Source organism: Acomys minous, assembly GCF_964271855.1.
Source record: "Acomys minous genome assembly, chromosome: 2".
Taxonomy (NCBI): domain Eukaryota; kingdom Metazoa; phylum Chordata; class Mammalia; order Rodentia; family Muridae; genus Acomys; species Acomys minous.
Window position 1 is genome coordinate 53,717,610 of NC_140484.1, and position 23,200 is coordinate 53,740,809.

The following is a 23,200-nucleotide window of genomic DNA, read 5'->3' on the forward strand; positions in this document are numbered from 1 at the left end:
CTCTTCTCTCTCCCCCCCCCCCCCCCCCCTTTGAGACAGGGTTTCTCTATAGCTCTGGCCATCCTGGAACTTTCTCTGTAGATCAGGCTGGCTTCCCAAGTACTGAGATTAAAAGTGTGCACCACAACCACCACCCAGACTTCCCCATTTTCCCCCCTAAATACCACTTTCTTAAAAAAAAAAATCTTCTCATCTGGGCCTTGCAGTTTTGATTTGCATGAACCTGTTAATTAGTAACACTGCATGCTTTTGTGTATCTCTGGGCCATTTGTGTGTCTTCTCTTAAGAAATTGACTACTTAGATCATAAGCAATTGGAAAGATGTTGCTGGTGGCTTTCCTCTAGCTCCTGGCTATGCTCCACTGATGGAGTGCTAATCCTGTGTGGGGTGTGCACTTCGTAATGTGTCCCATCTGCCAGGCTCTTCAGCGTTTGAGGTAATCCCATTTGCTTTTTGTGCTTTTATTATTAGTGGGTATTTCCCCAAATGTGTCTACACAGACCAGTGTCCTTTTTGTTCTAGTAGTTTTATAGTGTCCAGTTTTCAGTTGAGTCTTCATTTTGCATTAGTTTACTATGTGGGGAGAGATGGCCATCCAGCCACAGTGTTCTGCATGGGAATGTCTAGCTTGGTCATCAACATGACTGTGCTTCCTTCTGAGTCAGGGTTAAGTCTGTTTCTCAGTTGACATGATACACTTTTCCTAGATGACCAATTTCAGGAAGTGTGACTGCTGTGTGGAGCCCTTACATAGCCACCACTGTAGTCAGAACATAGAGTGCTTCCATTGTCGTGCAGAGATGCGTTGTCCCCCCTCCTCCCCTTCCTCCTGTCGTCTTGGGTTGGCAACATGCTCACTATATAGCTGAGGGTGGCCTTGAGCTTCTGGTCTTGCCTCCTCTCCAGTTCTGGGACTACAGCCACATGCCCTTGTCTGTCTTTGTGAGGTGCAAGTGATCAAATCCAGGGCTTTAATGCAACCTAGGTTGCTTCTACCAACTGAGCTCCTCAGTCATTTATACTGGTGAAATTCAAATCTGTATTGCCATGAAGAAGCTAAGTGACCCAGGATAGGAATCAGCTTGCTTTTGCTGTTTTAAGTTTGGCAGCGATGAACTGAGTAAACATTGAGCACAGATGGGTATTGATGAGGCCATATGGGAAGCTGGTGCTGAGTCTGTGTGGTTGTGGCAAGGGGTTTTAATTAGCACACACATTATTCCAAATGGATCTCCATTAGAACAACTCTGGTTCTGTGTCTGACCGCTCAGCTGTTTTGTGTCCTCCATGACTTCCCACCTACCATTCTCTTTCTCTTCCTATGGGCCTGTCTTCTAAAGCCAGGTGAATAAACAGTCCCATGAGCTTGGGATCCTGAAAGCTTTCTTTAGCACTTTGGTAGGCCAGAAGCCTTGGATAGGCTTTTGTCCTTATCCATGGCCTTACGTGAGTCTGGGAGGGCTAAGAAGGTGTCTTTGGGAACACTAGAGTCTCTGGCTCTTACTATGAAACCAAAGACAGCCTTTGTAGCTCATTGTGAGCCTCAAATTCTCTGGAGGTTCTGGAGATTATGCAGCAGGTATTGCATTTTCCAGGCGTGTCTCCAAACGAGGAGTTTCATTATTATCTTTTAGTGGCTCCTGTAAGGGTTTTCTTTAAATTAAAAAACAAACAAACAAACAAACAAACAACTCTTGAATATCTGCCCTGTTGTCTCCATCAAAAAATCTTTTAATAAATTATGGACACTGGGCATTGTGGCGCACGCCTTTAATCCCAGCACTTGGGAGGCAGAGGCAGGCAGATCTCTGTGAGTTCGAGGCCAGCCTCGTCTACAAAGTGAGTCCAGGACAGATAGGCTACACAGAGAAACTCTGTCTCAAAAAAATCAAAAAACCCAAAACATTGGGAAGGTAGTCTTTGGGGTTTTTTGTTTATTTGTTTGTTTGTTTTGCTTTTGGGGGGGTGGTTTGGTTTGATTTGGTTTTTTGATCAGGGTTTCTCTGTGTAGCCTTGGCTGTCCTGGACTCACTTTGTAGACTAGCCTGGCCTTGAACTCACAGTGGCCCGCCTGCCTCTGCCTCCCACGTGCTGGGGTAAAGGCGTGTGCCACCATGCCCCACAGGAAAAGATAGTCTTAATATAAAGATGAATGTGGTTGGAAAAAGTAGGCCTCAGCAGAAGAAAGCATTGAGTGAGGGCTGAGTTTCCTGGCCTCTGTTTTGAGTGGTCTCCAGAAAGTTCTTACCTTTCTTACCTCAGTCAGGTGTTCAGATAAGCCATTGTCTTAAGTTGAGAAATGTCATTAGTGGTTATGTCTGTCAGTTTGCACAAGTAATACTTGGTGTTTTTTGTGGAGGAAGGCCAACAAAACTCTGACCTCAGTTTCTTACCATCTGACAACAAATCTGAAACAGATTTTACAAAAAAGTAAAGGAAAATTCCAGTGGCATGGGACATTGATGAATGTCTGTTTCAAATACTATTATAAACCGTCATTGTTGCTGACATTGGAGAACTGTCCTGTTACTATGTGGTCATACTTCCTGTTAACTTTATGTATCCTCCATTTGAGAACCTGCAAAGTGTTTGTCCTCCCATTCTGAATATTTGTCTTTCCCCCTTGTCAGGGCTGAAGGAGGACGACGACATGGTTACATGGGACACCTCACAAGGATAGCGAACTGTATTGTGCACAGCACTGACAAGGGTCCGAACAGTGCATTAGTACAGCAGCTCATTAAAGGTAAGTTATTTAACAGTTCTAATTACATTTGCGTGGGACCAGAGAGCAGTGAGGGCTTAAGTGCAGGACTGAAGACTGTAAATGGAGTTTCTTTCCATTATAGATAATGTTTGGAGATCACACTGTGGCTCTTGAATATGTTTGGACGTGTGGCTCTCAGCTATACCTCTGCTCAGATTTCTGCTGTTCAGTTAGAAACCAAGTGGCATGCTGGAGTCAGTCACTCTGTTACTGAGCACTGTTGATGGCTTGCTTTTTTTTGTCTTCTTCTGTTTTTGTTTTTAAAGATTTGTTTATTCAGCAAACATAGCAGCACACGTCTTTAATCCCAGCACTTGGGAGGCAGAGGCAGTAGATCTCTGTGAGTTTGAGGCCAGTCTGGTCTTACGTAGTGGGTTCCCGGACATTCAGAAGTAAATAGTAAAACCCTCTCTTGGGGAGCTTTGTTTATTTTATATATAAAGGTATTTTGTCTGTGTGTGTCTGGTCTGTATACCATGTGCATGCAGTTTCCATGGAGGTCAGAAGAGATGTCAGATCACTCTGGAACCAGAATTAATAGATGCTTATGAGTTGCCATGTAGATGCTGGGCATCAAACCGAGGTCCTCCAGGAGAGTAGCCAGTCTTCTTAACCTCTAAGCCATCTCTCTAGCCCCTGAGCGTGTTCTCTGTTTGAGTACAGCCGCTCAAGCTATGGTGGCTCTTGGCTTTTTCTTTTGAAGTCCCCTCCCTTTTTAAAATGTATATTAGTGTTTTGCCTGTACACATGCATGCACACCATTTGTACCTGGCCAGAAGAGAACGTTGGCTCTCCTTCAACTTCCTTTATGGTGGTTGTGAGCCACCATGTGGGTGCTGGTAACAGAACCCAGGTCCCCTTGAAAAGTAACAAATGCTCTTAAGCACTGCGACATCTCTAGTGGTTAGAGTCTAGCCTCTCCTCCCTCCTGTTGTTACCTGTGGATTAAATTCCTTACCTGAGGTGCTAAAGCACTGTCAGCATTTCTTGAATGTCTCTGTTACTAAAATGAGAGATGGGATCCTAAAGGATTCTTTTTTTACTAGCATTTAAGTTTCATCAGCCCAAGGTGACTTAGCTACAAACCACAAGTCTTGTTTTTGCCAGAATGAGAGCGCCAAAAGCACTGCCCTGCAGGCCTCTGTCTGAGCGGGATTGCCAGTCATTGAATGTGAAGAACTAAGCATCTTTGTTCAAGGAGTGGTGCTCTGTTGAATGTGCACTGAAAGCCTAGTTCTCACCCACTGGTAGGAAAACTGAGGCCTGTCCACCTGTAATTTTGCTTCTTGAGAAGCACAAGCCTTTTCCTCAGGCCACTCCTCTTACCTTTTCAAGGAGAGAGGGCCATGTGTGATAAGGCTCGTTCCTTCCTGAAAGTTCCTGTGTAAGTGTGTGCCTCTGTGTAGGTAGGCCTCCAAGGTTTATAGCTGTGGTTTCATTTCTCAGAAAAACCTTTGTAAGTCATTCTCTTGAAAATTTCTCTAGAAAGTATAATTTTGCTGTAGAACATTTCTTCATGTTTTGTTTATGAGACAAACATATAGGGGACATACAAGTCTCAGCAGCTAACAGGGTTCCATGGACCATTCATCAGTCAAGTGTCCATCATAGGATTTCAGCAAAGTACAGATGCGGATATTTGTTCGGTTTCTTTAAACTTGGCCACGCAAACAATTCTTGCCCCACCCCCAGCCTCCAAAAGACCTGTCTCCTTTCAGAAGAGTTATTTGGAGATATAATTCCATGTGTCCTTCCAGCAGGACATTGGGTAGTAACTGCTACATTATGGCTTTTGGCCAGATGAGACATACATTGTTGGTGGAGTGGGGCTATTTGTTGGGGCTCAAAAGTCTGTTGACTGTGCCTGTTGGAGCTTTTGGGACTCATTCTTCTTGGACCATTGGGCTGGCCATAGCCAGGACTTCAGCTCATTGGCCTCCCCTATGTGCTATACATACAGTCGCTCTTTGATACTGTGCACCCTTGTCCCTGTGGGTCACTGTGTGATAATGCTTTTTTCCTTTTTCACTCTGAAGATCTTCCCGACGAAGTCAGGGAGCGGTGGGAGACCTTCTGCACGAGCTCCTTAGGAGAGACGAACAAGAGGAACACGGTAGATCTAGTAGGTTTCACAGGTTAAATTTTGGGGGTTTTGGTGCTCTCAGCCATTGCCTGCTGACTTGGAAAAATGTTAAAGATCATCTCTTAGGCCCAGTGAGTATGGGTCAGAGATAAGCTTATGACTCTGCAGTTAAAAAGGCAGTATTCACAGCATTCTTGATTCCTTCAGTCACCTCCTAGTGACCTGCCTTGCATGGCAACAGTACTTAAAAGCCGCCTATGTCCACTGCGGCTTGTCTCACCTGGGCTCTGCTCCCTAAGCATCTCAGCACCACCCTCTGCCTTCCTCTTGTTCTACTTTGGGCTTTGGGCTCAAGTCACTCTGAGTACTTAGAATCCCAAACACTTACCTTGCATGTTTCTAGTAGTATGGAGTTGAGTTTATTCTCATTTCAGAACATTATTTGGAAAAGAGGGTTAGCAATAGATGATTCTGAAACTCCAGCTTTAGAATGTTGAACTGAATTGGTACTTTTAGTCAGGGAATAATGGCATTGATAATTTTTAAAATTATATTGGACTTTGGAATGTGTTTTTGTTTTTAAACACATTAAGTTTTAAGATGAAGATTGCTTTGCTTGAGGTTTTGCAGATGAGAATCCATTTTTGTTCGCATTGGTAGCTGATGATTAGAGTGGTGGCCAGACTCAGAAGTGCTCTTCAGCACTAGCTACTTATGGTCTTGAGTTTCTTGTAATAACCCCTCAGTCATTAATAATTAGTTATATAGCAGATAAGAGCTACAGAGTCGGCGGTCATCCTGTGTCACACTGCACAGGCATTTGCCCCTCAATTGATTTGAGTAGTGGAATAATGGCTTTTTAAGGTGGCTTTGATACAGAATTAGGAAGTATGAAAACAGAAGAAATTACTATAGAAGGGAGCTTGTGGGGCCATGTGGTCTGAGGGTTTCTGTGTGTGTCACTGCTTGTCATACAAACCCGTACTCCTGTCAACAGTGCTGGTCGGCAGGAAGGGCACAGTCTTTTTATAAGAATGTTACGTAGCTGGGTGATTTGAGCTTTTCTGCACTTGTCAGTTGGTTAAAATAATTGAGGCTGGGTTTGAAACTACCTCAGCTAGCTCTATAAGTGGTTGGCTACCCTGAAGAGTAGCACAGTCCTCTGTTTTGTGACATTTTGTTGCTGGTTAAGCTCCCACATTAATTCTATCTTAGGAATGCAGTCAGTATGGTGTCCTTTGTTTTTTGTTTTTATATATATATATATATATGAACATTTTATTTGGGACACTTTAAAATTGTCCTCCTGTGATTGACTTTGCTTCCTTTTTGAGACATGATAGAGCTCTGCCTGGCCTGTGATTGATTTTTAAAAAAGAACAAGAAGGAAGTAGTAGTAGTAAAAAAATGTCCACTTAAAACTTGTTACCAAGCTTTTAAAAAACAAACTTTTCTTGGAGGGCATAGTGGTGCATGCCTATAATCCACAGGAGGTTCAGAAGTTGGAGGTTAGGGCCAGCAGATGACTTGTTATTAAAGCACTTGGTGTGGGAACATGAGGACCTGCATTCAACCCCCAGGACCTGTGTGAGAATTGGGCAAGCCAGTGCATCCCTGTAACCCAGCATCAGGGGAGAGTCAGGAGGATCCCAGCCTAGTGGAAATGGTGAGTTCCAGGTCATAAGCTTTGACCTCCACAGGGACCCACTTGTGCACTACACATACAGTAACACACAGATAAAAAGAAACATGGTGGTGCACGCCTTTAATCCCAGCACTCAGGAAGCAGAGGCAGGCAGATTGCTGTGAGTTTGAGGCCAGCCTGGTCTACAAAGTGAGTCCAGGATAGCCGAGGCTAACACAGAGAGATCCTGTGTCAAAAAACAAAACAAAAAATCAAAAAAACCTCTTTTAGTTTTTTGAGACAGGGTTTCTCTATGTAGCCTTGGCTGTCCTGGACTCGCTTTGTAGACCAGGCTGGCCTCGAACTCACAGCGATCCGCCTGCCTCTGCCTCCTGAGTGCTGAGATTAAAGGCGTGTGCCACCACGCCCGGCAAAAAAAAACTCTTCTACTACCTCATGGCCCCTCTCCCTGCAAAAAGCTTTAATCTTACATAAGACAGCAGATTTCTTTGAGATCCGTAGTAAAAGAGGGTTCCATTGCTGCCTACATATTTCTCAGCTGTTTGCATGCTATCAGTAGGCCCACAGAGATGTTATCAATGGTAAGAGCACCACAGAACACATACCCAGCCCCATCTTGGTAGGCATTGACATCTGTCCAGCACTGAAGGGAAGCTGGGAGGAACCCCATCTTCCACCAAAGTAGAGCTCCATTCTCCCTGAGATAGTACTATACTTAGACCACACAGACCACACAGATAGTCTGTAATGGGATGACCTTGAGACACGACAGCCTGCATAGCAAGATGCTGGGCATAGAGAAGCCTGCCAACAGGCTAGTGAGGTGGTGCCATGGGGTAAAAGCGGCTGCCAACCTTGGCCTGAGATTGATCCCTAGAACTCACACAATGGGAACAAGGAACAAACTGTAAGTTTGTGTACCATGTGTGTACCCCTCCCAAACAACCATGATTAATTGAGTGTTGATTAAAAAATTACAGATCTTTTTTAAAGATTTAAGGATTAGTCTAGCTACCAAAGAGTGTTTAGCTATTTCCTTCAGGTTATTTTCCTCCCCAGAATAGATTCAGTTTATTTTAGTAGGGTTAGGCACATGTTCTACGGGGTCAGTAGGCTACTGTAGATACTTTTGTAAATATAATTTGGTAAATACTGTGAGCTTTATTTATCCTTGAAAAGGTGCCTATGAATGTAGTTCATGGTCTTAGTAAAAGCCAGTGGAATTATCAGTTGAGTAATAGATTGAGTATGACAAATAGATGACTGGGTCTTCTGCCTTACTCAGTCTCTTTTTAAGACGGCTCAGATGCCTCTCTGTAGTGTTGAGGGGTGTTCATAACCTGAGTTACTATGTTGGTATGTTCCTTTGGCCATTTTTATTGTAATGTTCACACAAAGATCACTTTTACAACTCTCCTCCAATGTCCTTATAAGCTGTGTGGGCCGTAGTTCCTGTGGCTTCCACTGTAGCATTGTAACTCAGCTGTGAGATGGAGGAATCTTCTGCCTTTCAGCCCCTTCATTTGGAATGAAGCCAAAATACATATGCAGTAGGTTCCTGTGCTGCCACTATGTATATGAGGGAGCGGGAATGTTAAAATGAAGTGCTTTGGACTGGGTTGTTGGGTTGGTTTTGTTTTGTTTGTTTGTTTGTTTTTTACAGTTTCTCAGTTTGTAGCCCAGGCTGTCCTCAAACTCCGATCCTTCTGCCTCAGCTTCTGAAATGTTTGGACTGTAAGCATCCACCACTACTCCCAACTCTAACATTTAGTGTTTTAGTTTCATCTGAATTTTGACTAAACTTTCAAACAAAACTTGGCAAGGACTTAGATAGAAATAGAAAATATAAAAATTTTGTCTTAGGCTTTGCTTGTCCCTCTAGTGAAGAGGGTATTTTATAAGCACAGATGTTTTCTTACCATCCTTGACAGACAGGGACTGGAGGTAGTGTCACTATAGGGACATGTGTATGTGATTTTCATGTCGATGTAGCCAGCTAAGGTTGTCTGTCCCTAGCCCTTGAGGTGGCAGGTGCTTAGAGTCCCCAGTAAGGAGCTTAAGGTAGCACCTCTTGCTAATGAGCTCCACACAGCAGTCACTCAGTTGCTCATTCTCTAACACAGTAGCAGTGCTGAAAAGCTGTCCTGGAAGAGTGTGCTCACTTACATGTCCATGCTAGTGAGCAGGCATTCAAGTGCTTGCAATGCCAGGCATGGCAGGTACTTGTCAGTGCTTATCAAGCAGGGGAGAAACAAGCTCTGGAAGCAAGGCTTAGTTGAATAGCCTCTTCTGGGTCACAGTGCTGAGGAGCTAGTATCAGGGAGCACATCAGGAAGTTCTGGATGTGGGTTGTCAATGGGCTGAGCAGGTAAGCAGACTTGGAGACCTGAGTTCCATCTCTACAACCCATGTAAATATGGAAGAAGACAATTGACTAAACAGTTGTCCTTGAACCTCTATACATGTGTAATGGCACTTACACCACACCAAGAGGGGGAGGGAGACTCATAATAAACTTTTAAACACTGCTCAAGGAAAACTTTATAGCAGGTGTGGTAGTATAGCCAAAGAGAGGGAGCAAAGTACAAAGACCACAGAGGAGGGGCTGCAAGTGTGTGCAGGGGGTGGGCACAGAGTCTGCTGTGGCTGTATGTTAGAAAAAATGAGGGTGGAAGTGAAGACAGAGGCAGACAATGAGACGTGAGTCTGTATCTTGATGAGATGAGAAATCACTGGGCTTAAATGAAAAGTGACGTAATTCCATGTGTGTTTGGGGGAAGATTTCTGTTGCTCTGGGTCAAACACAGACTCTGAAAGGTAAGCTGCCTCACTGACATTAACTCATTAACCCACTCACTAGCTGGAGGCAAATTTGGTGAGAAGTGGTAGGGTTTAAATACCTTGTGAGGGTGCCTGAGCAGCTGTGAACAGGATAAAAGTCAGCCAGGGTTTTTAGCTGGAGAAGCATGAAGGTGGTATTTTGAGCTTCTGGTGCTTCAGAAAGGCTGTGTGATGTAGATCAGGAACGCAGGCTGCACATAGTTGGTGATGAGTAGGTTGGGATTCTGGTCCCCCATGAGGCAATGAAATCCTCTTTAGCTCGGTCTATTCTTTCAGATTTTTATGATTTGGGCATCCTCAGGGTCACACCCTCCATTAAAACAGCTGAGGTCTGCTTGCATTGTGCTGTTAGTAATCATAATGGGCTAAAACTACTTTAGAGAAAACATTGTAAACTGAGTGTGGTAACACATCCCAATAATGTTAGTTGGGGCAGAAGGATCTTGAGTTCAAGGCCTGCCTAGCCTATGTAATGAGAGCCCCAATTCCAAAGCCCGAATTCCAACACTTTGCTTGAGGGAGGTGCTTCACAGCAACAGTTTAGCAACCCTGTGTAAAGGAGGCATGTCTGACCCTGCCTAGCTACACCACAAGTTTCCTCTTTATTTAATGGCATGATTAACTACTGTTTTTATAGGGAGGAAAACCCTATGGCAGTGGGTTTCAACCTTCCTAATGCTACGACCCTTTAATATATTTCCTCAGGTTATAGTGACCTCCAACCATAAAATTATTTCACCGCTTTGAATTATAATGTAAATGTCTGATATGCAGGATATCTGATACCCATCCCCAAAGGGGTGGAGAATCACAGGTTGACAACCACTAGCCTGTGGTTTCTTTGTAACCTAGTTGCACTTAGACAGGAGAGCTTCTGAGAGCAGCCAAGTCTCTGCTGTCTCATTCAGAACAGCTACCTTGCTCTTTAAATTGTCCTGTTTCTGCTTGTACCCCAAGTACACACTCCCTTAGCATGATGTGTAGTTTGGTAATGCCAGGCTATGAAGTACAACCTTAGAGTTGACAGAGGAACACTCTTATGTCATACCTCTATCCAAAACACTTCTACTAAAAGCACAGAAGAGCAGACATAGGGATTTTGTCTGTAATCCCAGCACTTGGAAGGCTGAGTGAGGCATGTAGATCTGATCCTGAGACAAGCCTAGGCTACATACATAGTAAGCCAGTATAGAGAACTCTAGAGAAATAGAACATTTCCTTCTAGAACTACACTGACCAGTCCTTGTCATACTATCTTGATCTCTGACAGCACATTTCTGAAGTAACATCACCTGGTCATGAACGGTAAGCAGTTTGTGGCTTTGTTTTGTTTTAAGTTACTGAAAGTTGATTACTTATTCTCTGTGGAGCAGGGAGGCCACATTTGCAGAGGGCCTTTTATTGATCAGGGGGGACTGGTGACTAAATTGTATGAGCATTTGTGGCCAGTGCCTTTCTTGGTATAGGCAGGAAAGTCAAGAATGAAATGAAATGCTTATCTACAACGCTGACCTTTCTTGTAGCTCATGAGTGATCCCTAGGGCAGATTTTGCCCCACAAGCCTGACACATACCTGCTGTCTTTGTCTCATCTGCACTGCACTTCTGCCGCGCTTCCCCCCCTCCCCCCCCATGAATGGAGTCATTCTTCCTTCCTGTGCAATTCCTTGGTATACTAGTCCTGAAGAATAGAACCGCTAGCCAGCCAGCTTGGTCAGCAGCCAGAGATTGGACTCTAGATTGACTGGGTGTGCTTGATGACTTAACTGTTATTTCTGTTTTTTTAATACATTTAAACAAAAACTGAATGTGATTTTTTTTCTATTAAAAAATGCTGATACAAATGTCCACCACTTTTCTATGTTAAATAGTTTTTTACATTTTTATGCATATAGGTTACAACCTGCCATATTCATTCATCCAGTGATGATGAAATTGACTTTAAAGACACGGGTTTCTCACAGGATTCTTCTTTGCAGCAAGTGAGTCACACCTAAAGCTTTGCTATTTGTTTTTATCTTAAATGCATAGTTTAGCTGCCGTTGGGAGTCAGCATTTGTCACTGTGTTAGGATGTGATTTGGGATTGCTACCACTTAGGCAAAATAATTGAAACAGAGAGAGCTGGGGACTTGCCAGGTGGGCTTACACTGTTGTGTTCCTGGGTTAACAGCAAGGAATGGTGATGCTGGAGAGCACTGCATGAACTGAGTCATCAGCAGGTCACCTCATATGCTTACTGTGCAGACTTTAATGGCAGTGAAGTGTTACTTAGAATCATGGCAGAGACCTTGGCCAAGAGTGCAAGAAATAACATGAAAATGTCTGAGTAAATTGTATGCGGTGCCTCTGAACCACATGGTCTGTCTAGGTAATTCTTCCCCAGTGCTGTTTTATTGTGTTGTGTCGCGTCTGAATGAAGTGTTAGTTGAAAGCAGTCTTGCCATTCCCACCTCGGGCTTGTTTCCATATAGTAACTGCATTTAATCTCTCTGGCAAAAACCAGGAGAGCAATATTAATATGTACTAACTTGTCATTCTCAGTCATTCTTGGAAAGCTGACAGTTGAGTTTATATTTCTATTGGGAGTGGGGTTTGAGAGTTCAGAATAGAAGCAGATGCTCTGCTGTTCATGAGGGAAAGCTGTCCTCAGCTGTTCTGGCCCAGGCATTGGTGTGGCAGTAGGACTTAAGGAAACACTGCCAAACTATCCTGGGTAGTGCTTGGCTTCTTAGTCTCAGTCACACTTTTTACTGGGGTCAGTGTGAAGCTTCTGATTTTCTTGCGTGGGTGTTTTTTGCTTCCAAGTTGCATGCCCATCATATTCCAGTATTATAGCTGAGGAGTTGTTTACTTTTGATGCCGAAGAAGAAGGTTAGCCTTTCCAGATAGATCTGAAATAAAATTTTAGTGTTTGCTGATCTCCTTAGTGTTTCTTGACACTAGCTGCTGTTGGCAGCCATTCTCCTAAGATTAGAGTTAGGGAACACTGTGAGGAAGCAGTGTCTTCTTGAACAGCGCACATCTTATTACTTTCAAGAAACACTAGCTGCCTAGGCAGTCCAACATGGCAAACTGCTACAAACAGCCCTGTGTTATTGGCAGTGCTCTGTACTGTTCCATTTACACCATAGAGTGTTCAGTCAGCTTGACCAGACATGAGCCCAAATTTATTGCTATAACCCTAGAACAAAGCTTAGTGGATCAAATGTGAACTGACAGTGGTTTGTACCTGTTAACTTCTAGTATTAAAAAAGATGCCTGGGCTGATAAGGAGATGCTGCTGAGCTCACAGACCTGAGCTTGATCCAGAGAACCCACATGTTGGGGGGAGAGAACTGAACTGACTTACACATAAACACACACACACAGTATAAATGTAATTTTATACATATAAACAGATGCCTTTAACATCTTCCCAACGATGTTGGTAATCTTTTGTCACATATGCCCTTCTCTCACTCCTGTAAATCAAACCAAAGACTTTACAGATGCCTAAACTTACAGGCACTGATTTAATCTAGAAGTTATTTTTAGACGTCTAGAAAGTGGGTTGCCTTGCTTATCATGATGCCTGGTTCTAGAGCCATGTCTATTTGGGGGTGTTTTCACTCACAGTCAATCCAGTCCTAGTCCCCACTGCAGCAAGATATCAACTGGTAGATAGCAACTTGTTAAATGCCTCATTCCTGTTTGAAGTTGGACTTCCTACTCACAACGCCTGAGTGTGCTGAGTGTGGGACAGTCACTTACATGGTAACCCTGTCGTAGATGTGGTCCTGAGCAGTGAGCCAATGCCTTGTGACATAAGTGCCTTTGCCCTAGTACTATCTGGTTTCCTCGCGTCTTCCAGAGGTGTGGAGGGAATGAGCTCTTCCCCTTTCCTGGGAGGATGGGTCAGAAGCCAGCTGACAACACTAGCCCCTCACACCACAAGCACTTTGGGACATGCCATTGGATCACACTGAATCCCGCACTGTTTCTGTGCTGAGAGGATGTTAGGGTGGCAGGTGTGGCCAGTGCTCCTTCATGTTGCTACAGCCGTGCATGCTGCCTTCCAGGTCAGAATGTAGGAGTTGGCAACACCTTTGCATGTAGAGTGTGGTGCCTCTTCATTTGGGTGTATACTGGCTTCTGTAGATGAGTAGTAGAAAGCAGATGCAAGCAGGAAATTCTTTGCTACTTTATCTTCCCTGAAGCTATGCTAGCCCGAGAACTGATTAAAGTGTTCTGATCCTACTTTCTGTCAATGCTGTAGCTCTATCTAGGTGCGTAGGGCCAATAAATAAAAGTCTGTGTGTACACATGAATGTATCTGTTTGTGTACATGTATGCATGCATACATTTGCATTGTATTTGCTGCTTGTGAAGTATTGAATTTGAGAAAAACATTTCTTTCTTTCCATATCCAAAGAATCATATCACGAACAGTGTGAAGGTTTGAAAACAAAAAACAAAAAAGCCAAAGCATCTGGGAGGGGCTCTTACCTTACTCTGTGAGATTTCTAGTCTAGATAAATCCACAGCCTGTCTTGTGTTACTTGCTCAGCAGAGTGGCCTCATGGGTTTCTTACATATGTTACTCATAAGTGATAAGATGCCAAGTCACAGAGGAGCTGATTTCAGTCTTGCTGAACTGCCTGTGAAGGCTGCCTGTCCTATTTTCTGCTTATTCCCCCAGAGTGCTTATCACATAGAACTTTTTCCTTCTCTTGTGCTGTAAGTGCTTTTGTTGCACTCCAGACCTTACCCAGTCACTGTCCCCATACATCCATGAGCTTGTGTCATGCCTCCTCTGTGAGCCTGATCGGGAAGTGGTGTCTGCTTGAGAGGAAAGTGAGACTTGGGGTTCTGCACAGCCACTCTAGTCAGAGTTGGTTGGGTTTTCCTTGTTTTTGTTTTGTCTTTTCACACCTAAGTAAAATATAATATCCAAAGCCAAACATGAAGTCTGTTTTTTAAATTACATACAATTTGGATTATCCATGCCATAATTCCCTGCTATGAGAGTTAGTGTGGTCAAGATGAATGACAGGGGTATTTCTAGAGTGCAGGGGTAGGGGCTGTAGGCCCTGCTGAGGTGGGGACCCAAGAAGTCTATCGACTCCATTGTAGCTTCCTCCTTTGCAGCCAGTGGCCTCAAAAGCCCCCAATTGGCAAGTGCTATTGCATGGGTCCCACTGGTGGCTTTGTCTTTGGCCACATATAATACTCACAGGATGGTCCTGTGATCTGGTATTCCTTGTCTGGGTGACAGTGAGGAGATAAAATGGCACTTGATATCTTTGTGTAGTCAGGGCATGTTTCCTCATGGCATAAATAGACTGTCAGCACTTGGGTGGGGTCCAGTATAACATTCCCTGTATTCCACCTGGGAAGATTCACCCAAGACTGATGGAAATAGAATTGGCTGCTCTGTTAAGTGTGCCGGGCTTTTCTGATCAATTTCTGATGAGATTAATGCTTTCTGCCCTGTCTCAGGTAGGTTGTATAGAGGTACTCCTTATTTCAGACTATTCCCAGCCACCAAGAATTAGTTCAGCATTTTATTTGTAGGATCATGATTATGTCCATCAGGTCTCTTCTTGCTCTGATGGTATTTTTATTATGGCGGATGGGAGTTGGGAGATGGTTGGGGCTGGCAGAGGGTGGGAAGTTGGGGGTGGTCAGCACATGTTGTGTTTTAGGATGCTGTTGGTTGTGTCTGGAGATGATGATGCTTCTGATAATTTCAGACTTACATGTCTCTCAACTCTTCATACAAAGGTTAACCCAGTTCTCTGTCCAAAGACTATTTATAGTATTCATTTTTTATAGTGTGTGATCACTTAAATATTAAATATAGTGGAGCAATTTGTGTATCACATTTTTAAAAATCCCCCCCCCCCTTTGGGGTAATATGTGTCTGAAATTATTTGATTTTTCTTTTTTTTAAGAAAAACACACCAACTTTTAAATCTACATGGCTGTGTGAATTAAAGTAGTTTCTGGAACACAAATGGGCAAATAGTATATAGAATGTCATTAGAATCATGATGTCACTGTCACTGGTCCTGGGATTGCCAGGCCTTTTCTGATTATCAGATGCAACAAATGACGTCCAATTTTATTGACCAGTTTGGCTTCAACGATGAGAAGTTTGCAGACCAAGACGACATTGGCAAGTGAGTATAGTTTTCTATTTCCTTAATGACCTCTCACACCTGATTTTGTGAACTGTTTTCATGATTCTCCTGGCTTTTTGGATTCTGTAGCATCCCTGAATTGGAGGTCCCATCTGCCATTTACTTGCAGCATCCAACCTTGAGCTTGAGTGATTAAGGCAACAACTAAGAGCCTCACTCCAAGGGACCCTGAGGGGTGGGACAGGGCACTGGAACCCTTCTCAGGGACTTGTGTTTATTAAGCCATCTTTGGTTTTGAGATGAGTCTCATTATGTTGCCCTCTGCTGATTATGGATTTGTGACCTCAAGTATCTTCTTGCCTCAGCTTCCTGAGTCTATGGTACCATAGGTGCCTGCCATTGTCCTCAACTTAATCCTTTTTTGAAGACCCCAGTCACCATTCTACTCTTCTCGGGGTATTTAATAGCATTACTGCAAGTGATTATGTAATTCCTTCCCATGTTTGCTCCCTGGGCAAGGTGTCAGCGACTGCCCAGCATGTTGTTTAATATTGTATTCCTGCAGATCACCAGCCCTGGTTGAATGTGCTCTCTGTTCTGGGGAAGTCCCTGTAAGAAGCTTTGGGTTGTTTTGCAAGAACCAAGCATTAAAACCATTGCTCGTCAGTCAGGGTCAAAGGCAAAGTGGGAATTAAAAACTGGCAGAGCAGTGAAAAGTGATGTACAGGTGATTGGAAGAACTGATAACCAGCATTTAGCATCCCGCTCAGGAAGAACAACACATCCCAATATGATGCTCATAAGTAACCAAGAATAGAGGTGAAGGGAAAGTTGAAGCCCCTAAGACCTCCAGCTACCCTTTTCGTTGGCTCATTTCTATTGAGAAAGAACAAGAACAACCAAGGCATTTATGCATTTGCTGTGTGAACAATCTACACAGAATCAAAACACACACACACACCATCCCTACCCCATCACCATTTGACACCTTGTATTTTCTCTGACCAGACTCTATAAGTATTACTAGTTTGGAATTGGTGTTCTCTTTTAGAACATGGTGCTTGGCCTGATGACTGGGTTAGAACCCAACTTTGAAGGACAATGGCACTGTCCCACCACTTATTATGTGGCTCATTAGACTGCTTTTACCACTCCACTGTCATGCTGTCAAGGCAGCAGGAGAGCAGGATTGCCTGTGTGTTTCATGTATGAATTGGTCCTAGTACCTAACAGTCCTTTTGTGCTTTTTTTATGTTTGAGCTTGATTGTTTGGAAGCCTTTTCTTGGCTTTTTTGATGTGATCCTTGGAACCATACTTGGCACAGAAGTTAGAAATGCATTGTAGAAAAGCTGTCAGGGGCTTCAAAGCCTCATCTCAACATCTCTCCTCCCAGCTATCCCCTGTATTTATTCATTAGTGCCAGGGAGGGCACCATTGAATACAGCAAGCACAGCAAGGTGGGTTTGTGTATTATTGATGGCGAGTGCAGTGGTAATACAAGTACTTTGAATTTTGAGAATTTCAGAGCCCTATTTATAGCTACCTATGGATGATTAACAATTCTTATGCTTTTCTTTACAGTGTTTCTTTTGATCGGGTGTCAGATATCAACTTTACTCTCAATACAAATGAAAGTGTAAGTATAAACATTTCTGCTTGTAAGTGATGTGTCACAGGATGGGTGGAGAATTGACTTGGGTTTTGCTGAGGCTGTATGTGGTTGCCCTGTACCAGAGACCCCTATGCACTCTGGGATCCCACATGCCAGCTGTGTTAATGAGTGTCACCTGTTCATGATGTCTGCCCAGACTTGCAATCAGGAGTTGGCAACCTTAGCTTAAGCCGTGACTAAGCTAACAGGACCTTGGTCATTTGGCCTTGGCTTCTTATCTCTGCGGCATGAAAAGAACATAGGCTGGGTCAGCATCAGTCTCTCTTCCCGGCTCCTTCTCTTATAAGCAAGACATTTGTACCATTTGTTTGTTTGTTTGTTTGTTTGTTTGTTTGTTTGTTTTTTGAGACAGGGTTTCTCTGTGTAGCCTTGGCTGCCTGGACTCACTTTGTTAGACCAAGCTGGCCTCAAACTCACAGTGATCCACCTGCTTCTGCCTCCAGAGTGCCCCAACAAGCATGCACCACCACACCTGGCTCATTTGTGCCATCTTAATGGGGCTATCTTGATTTTAGGTTGAGTATTATGACATCCTACTTTAATTTGTTGTTGATGAGGTAGACACAACTCCTCAGGTTATAGCAGCTCCTCATGGCTACCTGGCATGGCAGACAGGACCCAAGTCATTTCCTTGTTGGTCATATTGAAGACTTATCTCTGGGGCAAAGAATGAAACAGGGCAGTCTGTGAAGTACAAGTTAGCTCATGAGGAGAATGTATTCAGGCCTTTTTTTTTTTTTTAAGATGTATTTTATTATTATGTATACAGTGTTGTCTGCTTGCTTACCTGCAGGCCAGAAGAGGGCACCAGGTTACATTATAGATGGTTGTAAGCCACCATGTGGTTGCTGGGAATTGAACTCAGGACCTTTAGAACAGCAGGCGGTGCTCTTTACCTCTGAGCCATCTTTCCAGCCCCTATTCAGGCCTTTTATATGCTAATTTAAAGCCCAGTCTTTCTTGGGAATGTTTTGTTACTATTTCATAGAAGCTTACATTATATGTTTATGCTTAATTTGGACATACGTGATAGGTACCTTTTTTTTTTTTTTTTTTTTGGGAAAGCAAATGTAAAAGCAAAATTTTCATTGGTAATTTGGGAGAGAAAGCAGTTCTGACTTAGTTGTGTTTTTCTTTTTTTCCTCAGGGAAATATCGCCCTGTTTGAAGCGTGTTGTAAAGAACGGATACAGCAGTTTGACGATGGTGGCTCTGATGAGGAGGATATCTGGGAAGAGAAGCACATTGCATTTACTCCAGAATCCCAGAGGAGGTCCAGGTGAGCCAAAGCTGGTCATAGCAGGTGATTTTTTTTGAGACTTGCACATGGCACCAACAATATAGGCTGAACCCAAAAGGCCAGTGCTTTATTCTGACAGGAGGAATGCTCTTAAGAGTGAATGGAGGAGCCGGGCGTGGTGGCGCACGCCTTTAATCCCAGCACTCGGGAGGCAGAGGCAGGCGGATCACTGTGAGTTCGAGGCCAGCCTGGTCTACAGAGCGAGTCCAGGACAGCCAAGGCTACACAGAGAAACCCTGTCTCAAAAGACCAAAAAAAAAAAGAAAGAAAGAAAGAAAAAAAGAGTGAATGGAGGAGCTGGGTGTGGTAGCGCACACCTTTATCCTCAGCACTTGGGAGGCAGAGGCAGGTGGATCGCTGTGAGTTCGAGGCCAGCCTGGTCTACAAAGCAAGACCAGGACAGTCAAGGCTTCACAGAGAGACCCTGTCTCAAAAAAAAAAAAAAAAAAAAAAAAAAGTGAATGGAGGGGACTGGAGAGTTAGCTCAGAGGTTAAGAGCACCGACTGCTCTTGCAGAGGTCCTAAATTCAGTTCCCAGCAACCACATGGTGGCTCCCAACCATCTATAGCGTGATCTGATGCCCTCTTCTGGCGTACAGGCAGGCAGAACACAATATATATAATAAAGAAATAAAATCTTTTTTTAAAAAAAGTGAGTGGAGGACTAGAGAGATGACCAAGTGGCTAGGAGCATGTGCTGCTCTTCCAGAAAACCAAGATTTGGTTCCTAGTACTCACATGGGCCAGCAGAGGCATTTTTCTTGGTTTTGGTTTCTTCTTCTCAGATAACTCAAGCTTTTGTCAGGTTTATAAAAAACAAACCAACCAGACACATTGTAAGAAGGCAAACCATTTATGTGGATATCATCTGTTTGAATAGAGTTTTCTTATGTAGCCCAAGATGGCCCAAAACTCAGGTCCTTTTTGCCTCAGCCTCACATAGATCACCAAACCTGTCAGGGAGACTCTACTGTAAATCAGAAGTCACACCAGGAACTTAGAAATCTCTTTGACCAATTAAAAAATATTTTTTCAACATCCTAAGATATGGTGTATACAGATTGGTAAGAAGAGGGGTTCTGGGCCTGGTAGTGGTGGTGCACACCTTTAATTCCACTCAGGCACAGCTCTTGAGTTCAAGGACAGCCAGGGTGACATAGAGAAATCCTGCTTAGCATCTTTGGCACATACCAAGCCTTCCTCTTTGTGAAATGGCATAGATGGCCATGGTCAAGTTGAAGAGCCTTATGCTTTTCTTCTATAGATGATCTTTGGCTAATGAAACAGTCTTAAATATTGCAGTGTTGTTCTTGTAGTTCCGGCAGTACGGACAGTGAAGAAAGTACAGACTCAGAAGAAGAAGATGGGGCCAAACAAGACCTGTTTGAGTCGAGCAGTGCAAACACAGAGGACAAGATGGAGGTGGACCTGAATGAGCGTGAGTCTCCCTGTCCTTATGAGTTAGTGCTTGAAATTGCCTGTTATTGAAAATTGCCAAAAGAGGGGCTGGGGAGATGGCACCGCACTTAAGAGCCTTGGCTGCTCTTCCAGAGGACCCGGGTTCAATTCCCAGCGCCCACATTGCAGTTCACAACTGTCTATAACTCAAATTCCAGTGGATCCGACTCCCTCACACAGACATACATGTAGGCCAAACACAAGATGTACATAAAAATTCAAAAAAGAAAAGAGAAAATTGCTAAAAGAGTAACCTGTGGCATCTGAGATGGCCTCTGAGGCACAGTTGAGCTCGAAACACTGTTGCTACTGCTCTGTAGCTTCCTTGCAGGTTTGCATTTCCAGAATCTCACCTAGGGAGGGACGAGTTAACTATGATTGGTATGAACATTGTCTTCCCAAGTCTAGCTAAAGAGCAGGTCCCCACAGCTCCTCCAGTCTCAGGGGCTGACGTTGTAACAGTGGTGGAAAAGCCACAGACTGGGCCTGGAAAGGTTGCTCGGTGGTTATAACACTGTCATTGCCAAGGACCAGAGTTCAGCACACAAAAGACACATGCACATACATAATTAAAAGTATATATTTAAAAAGAAAAAAAGCACAGACTATAGAAATGAGGAAGTAATTGTGTATTATGGAGTCAGGAATGAAATGCACCAGAGGAGCCAAATTAAGCTCAGGCAAATTTAAACATTTCTTCACAGTTTATTTGTGAAACGCCAAACCTTGGGCTTTTTAAGCTGGTCCACATTTTTTGCCCTCCTGCTTACTAATTAGAAGATTTGAATTTTCTGCCTTTTAAAATTATACTAACATTATAAAACTTAGGTGGGGAGAGCCACATGGTGTGATGAAGACTTTGCCAAGCCTTACCAGTTCCCTGTCACCATGATAGCCTTTATGTCCTTGGTTCTTTGTCAAGCCTGATAGCCAGACATAGCTTTAACAGTCATCTGGCAAATTCCCATAAAGCTTCAGTCTCAAAGCAGCTTCCCCATTCTCCAGGCTGAAAGGTCTGTGTGTGTCCTCAGGCACAGGGCTTCCCTGCCCTTGGGTTCAGGTCCACATGCTTATGTGCCAGACAGCGCATAACAGACAGCCTGCAACGGTGAATTGCCACAGCCTCTGCCCCTGCTTAGTGCCTCCTCAAAGTATTATGTACTCCTGAGCAGGTGCAGAGAAAGCTGCAGCCAGCAGGTCTTCCCGAGGCTGTGTTGCCTCTGTGCCATTTGAAAAGGAAAAGAGCCAGCAAGAAGGCAGGGTCCCACAGGCTAGTTAGTGTGGAGGTGAGGGGCCAGATTGTTAGGTGTCTGTCTGTATCATTTGTGCGTCTGTGTTCATGAGTCAGGAGTCCTAGGTATGGGGTCTTCTGGAGACGCTATAACTTGGCTAGAATTGCAGGCAGTTATGAACCACTGAGTGTAGGTGCTAGGAACTGAACTTAGATTCTCTAGCATTTTGTACTCTTAACCACTGAGCCATTCTCCAGCCCCTAAGACTCGCCTTTTGAAGGGAGTACTTGGCAGACAGAACTCAAAGCAGCAGTGAAAGAGCTGGACTAGATAGATAGCTGGGAGGCTGCAGGCAGGTAGGCAGGAGGAGGGGAGCTCTGACATCAGCTGGCCTGCTTTCTCTCGGGCACTAGGCACTAGGCACATTCACACTGTTGTGAGATGTCCCCTTGGTCTCAGTGCTGCTGTTCTTTGAGATGTTTGGGTCTAACTAGTCTACAAGTCTTGTGCAATGGGAGTCATTCCAGGCCTGCCATTTGGGGGTGGCGGTGTCTTTAAGTTGAGGATGTCCTTAAGTTCATTCTCTGATTTTGAAAGATAATTTCCATTTTGAGGGTCTCCAGCATCTGCCTGGACTCAAATAGGTCTCCTAGCTCAGCTTTCCAAGTATCTGGAATGAGGGGCATGGCACACTACACTGAGCTCCAGAAAGGCTGTCTTTTGTTAAACTCAAGGGTTAAAGTCTCCAAATGATAATCTGCCCCTCATTTCAGCACCCACCTGGTCTGCCAACTTTGATGTCCCAATGGAAACCACCCATGGCACTCCCTTAGACTCAGTGGGATCTGATGTCTGGAGCACAGAGGAGCCGATGCCAACTAAAGAGACGGGCTGGGCTTCTTTTTCAGAGTTCACATCCTCCTTGAGGTGAGCAAGGGCATGCTGTCTGAAAGCCTTTGGAGAGGGAAGCAGGTGGTGAGCATGTACTGTGAGCATATACTCTGTACCTTGCTGAATGTGGCACCTCAAAACAGAATCAAGAGTCAGCATGGGATAGGAGCATACTGACCCAGCTGGGCGCCACAGCAAAATAAAAGATACCCTGGGAAGATGGTGCTTCCAGAGCTGTGCGGCTTCACAGGCTCCACAAGTGGACTGATGGGAGTAAGAGTGGGTCCCTGACCAACACCCGTGGAATGACACAGCTATAAGGCAGAACTGACTTCCCCGTATATGGGAGCTTGTGTCTCCCTTGCCACCAGTCTAGTGCTTTAGGTGCCAACGGGTGTCACTGGCAGTGCTGGGGTTTGTTTTACTTGATGACAGAGATCTTATTTCATAATTTTCCTGAATGGCTTTGTCAACATTTGAATACTACGTATGGAGATCTGTTCCCACTGCTGACATTTGAATTTTCTCTTTTCTGAAAGCACAAAGGATTCTTTGAGGAGTAATTCTCCTGTGGAAATGGAAACCAGCACTGAGCCTCTGGACCCCTTGACACCTGGTGCAGCTGCCTTGGCCACTCAAGTGGAGGGTGAGTACAGTGTGCCAGTATGCTCGCAGGTAGTAGGCCAAACGGGACCAGGCTTGGGCTCAGACTAAAAAGGAGGTAGGAAAATAAGATAGTAGGCTATCACAGGAGAAGAAACTGTATGTTGACAGACGACAAAACATTGATTCGAGAAGGAGTTGGTTCCAACTGTCAGCCCTGTCACTGTTAAGGATAGGTATCAAAAGCTAGAGGAGGAAGCATAGTGCCCAGGTAGAGCCTGGCCCACATCTGACTAGATCCTCCTGCATCATTTAATATCCATATAATCCCTCCAAAAGACTCACCTGATAGAGTTATTCAGTTGAGACTCTCTAAACTATAGCAGCTTAACATTTAAAACTCCATTGTAGCTGGGTGGTAGTGGCGCACGCCTTTAATCCCAGCACTCGGGAAGCAGAGGCAGGTGCATCACTGTGAGTTCAAGGTCAGCCTGGTCTACAAAGCGAGTCCAGGACAGTCAAGGCTACACAGAGAGACCCAGTCTCAAAAAACCAATAAATAAATAAATAAATATTTAAAAATC

The 23,200-nt window shown here is 44.1% G+C and overlaps 1 protein-coding gene across 13 annotated transcripts in view; it reads left to right on the forward strand.

Moving 5' to 3' along the window:
- PPP6R3 (protein phosphatase 6 regulatory subunit 3) overlaps nucleotides 1-23,200 on the forward strand; it is a 116,619-nt gene that overhangs the window by 82,759 nt on the left and 10,660 nt on the right. For 5 of the 13 annotated variants that reach the window (XM_084750643.1, XM_084750644.1, XM_084750645.1 and 2 more), the window contains 9 exons: nucleotides 2,632-2,747; nucleotides 4,805-4,890; nucleotides 11,232-11,318; nucleotides 15,402-15,499; nucleotides 17,043-17,097; nucleotides 18,281-18,411; nucleotides 19,749-19,870; nucleotides 21,896-22,049; nucleotides 22,553-22,659. In XM_084750643.1, coding sequence (XP_084606769.1) covers nucleotides 2,632-2,747; nucleotides 4,805-4,890; nucleotides 11,232-11,318; nucleotides 15,402-15,499; nucleotides 17,043-17,097; nucleotides 18,281-18,411; nucleotides 19,749-19,870; nucleotides 21,896-22,049; nucleotides 22,553-22,659 — 956 coding nt within the window. The remainder of the gene's footprint in view (nucleotides 1-2,631; nucleotides 2,748-4,804; nucleotides 4,891-11,231; nucleotides 11,319-15,401; nucleotides 15,500-17,042; nucleotides 17,098-18,280; nucleotides 18,412-19,748; nucleotides 19,871-21,895; nucleotides 22,050-22,552; nucleotides 22,660-23,200) is intronic. The other 8 variants (XM_084750642.1, XM_084750646.1, XM_084750647.1 and 5 more) reach the window with 4 other exon arrangements.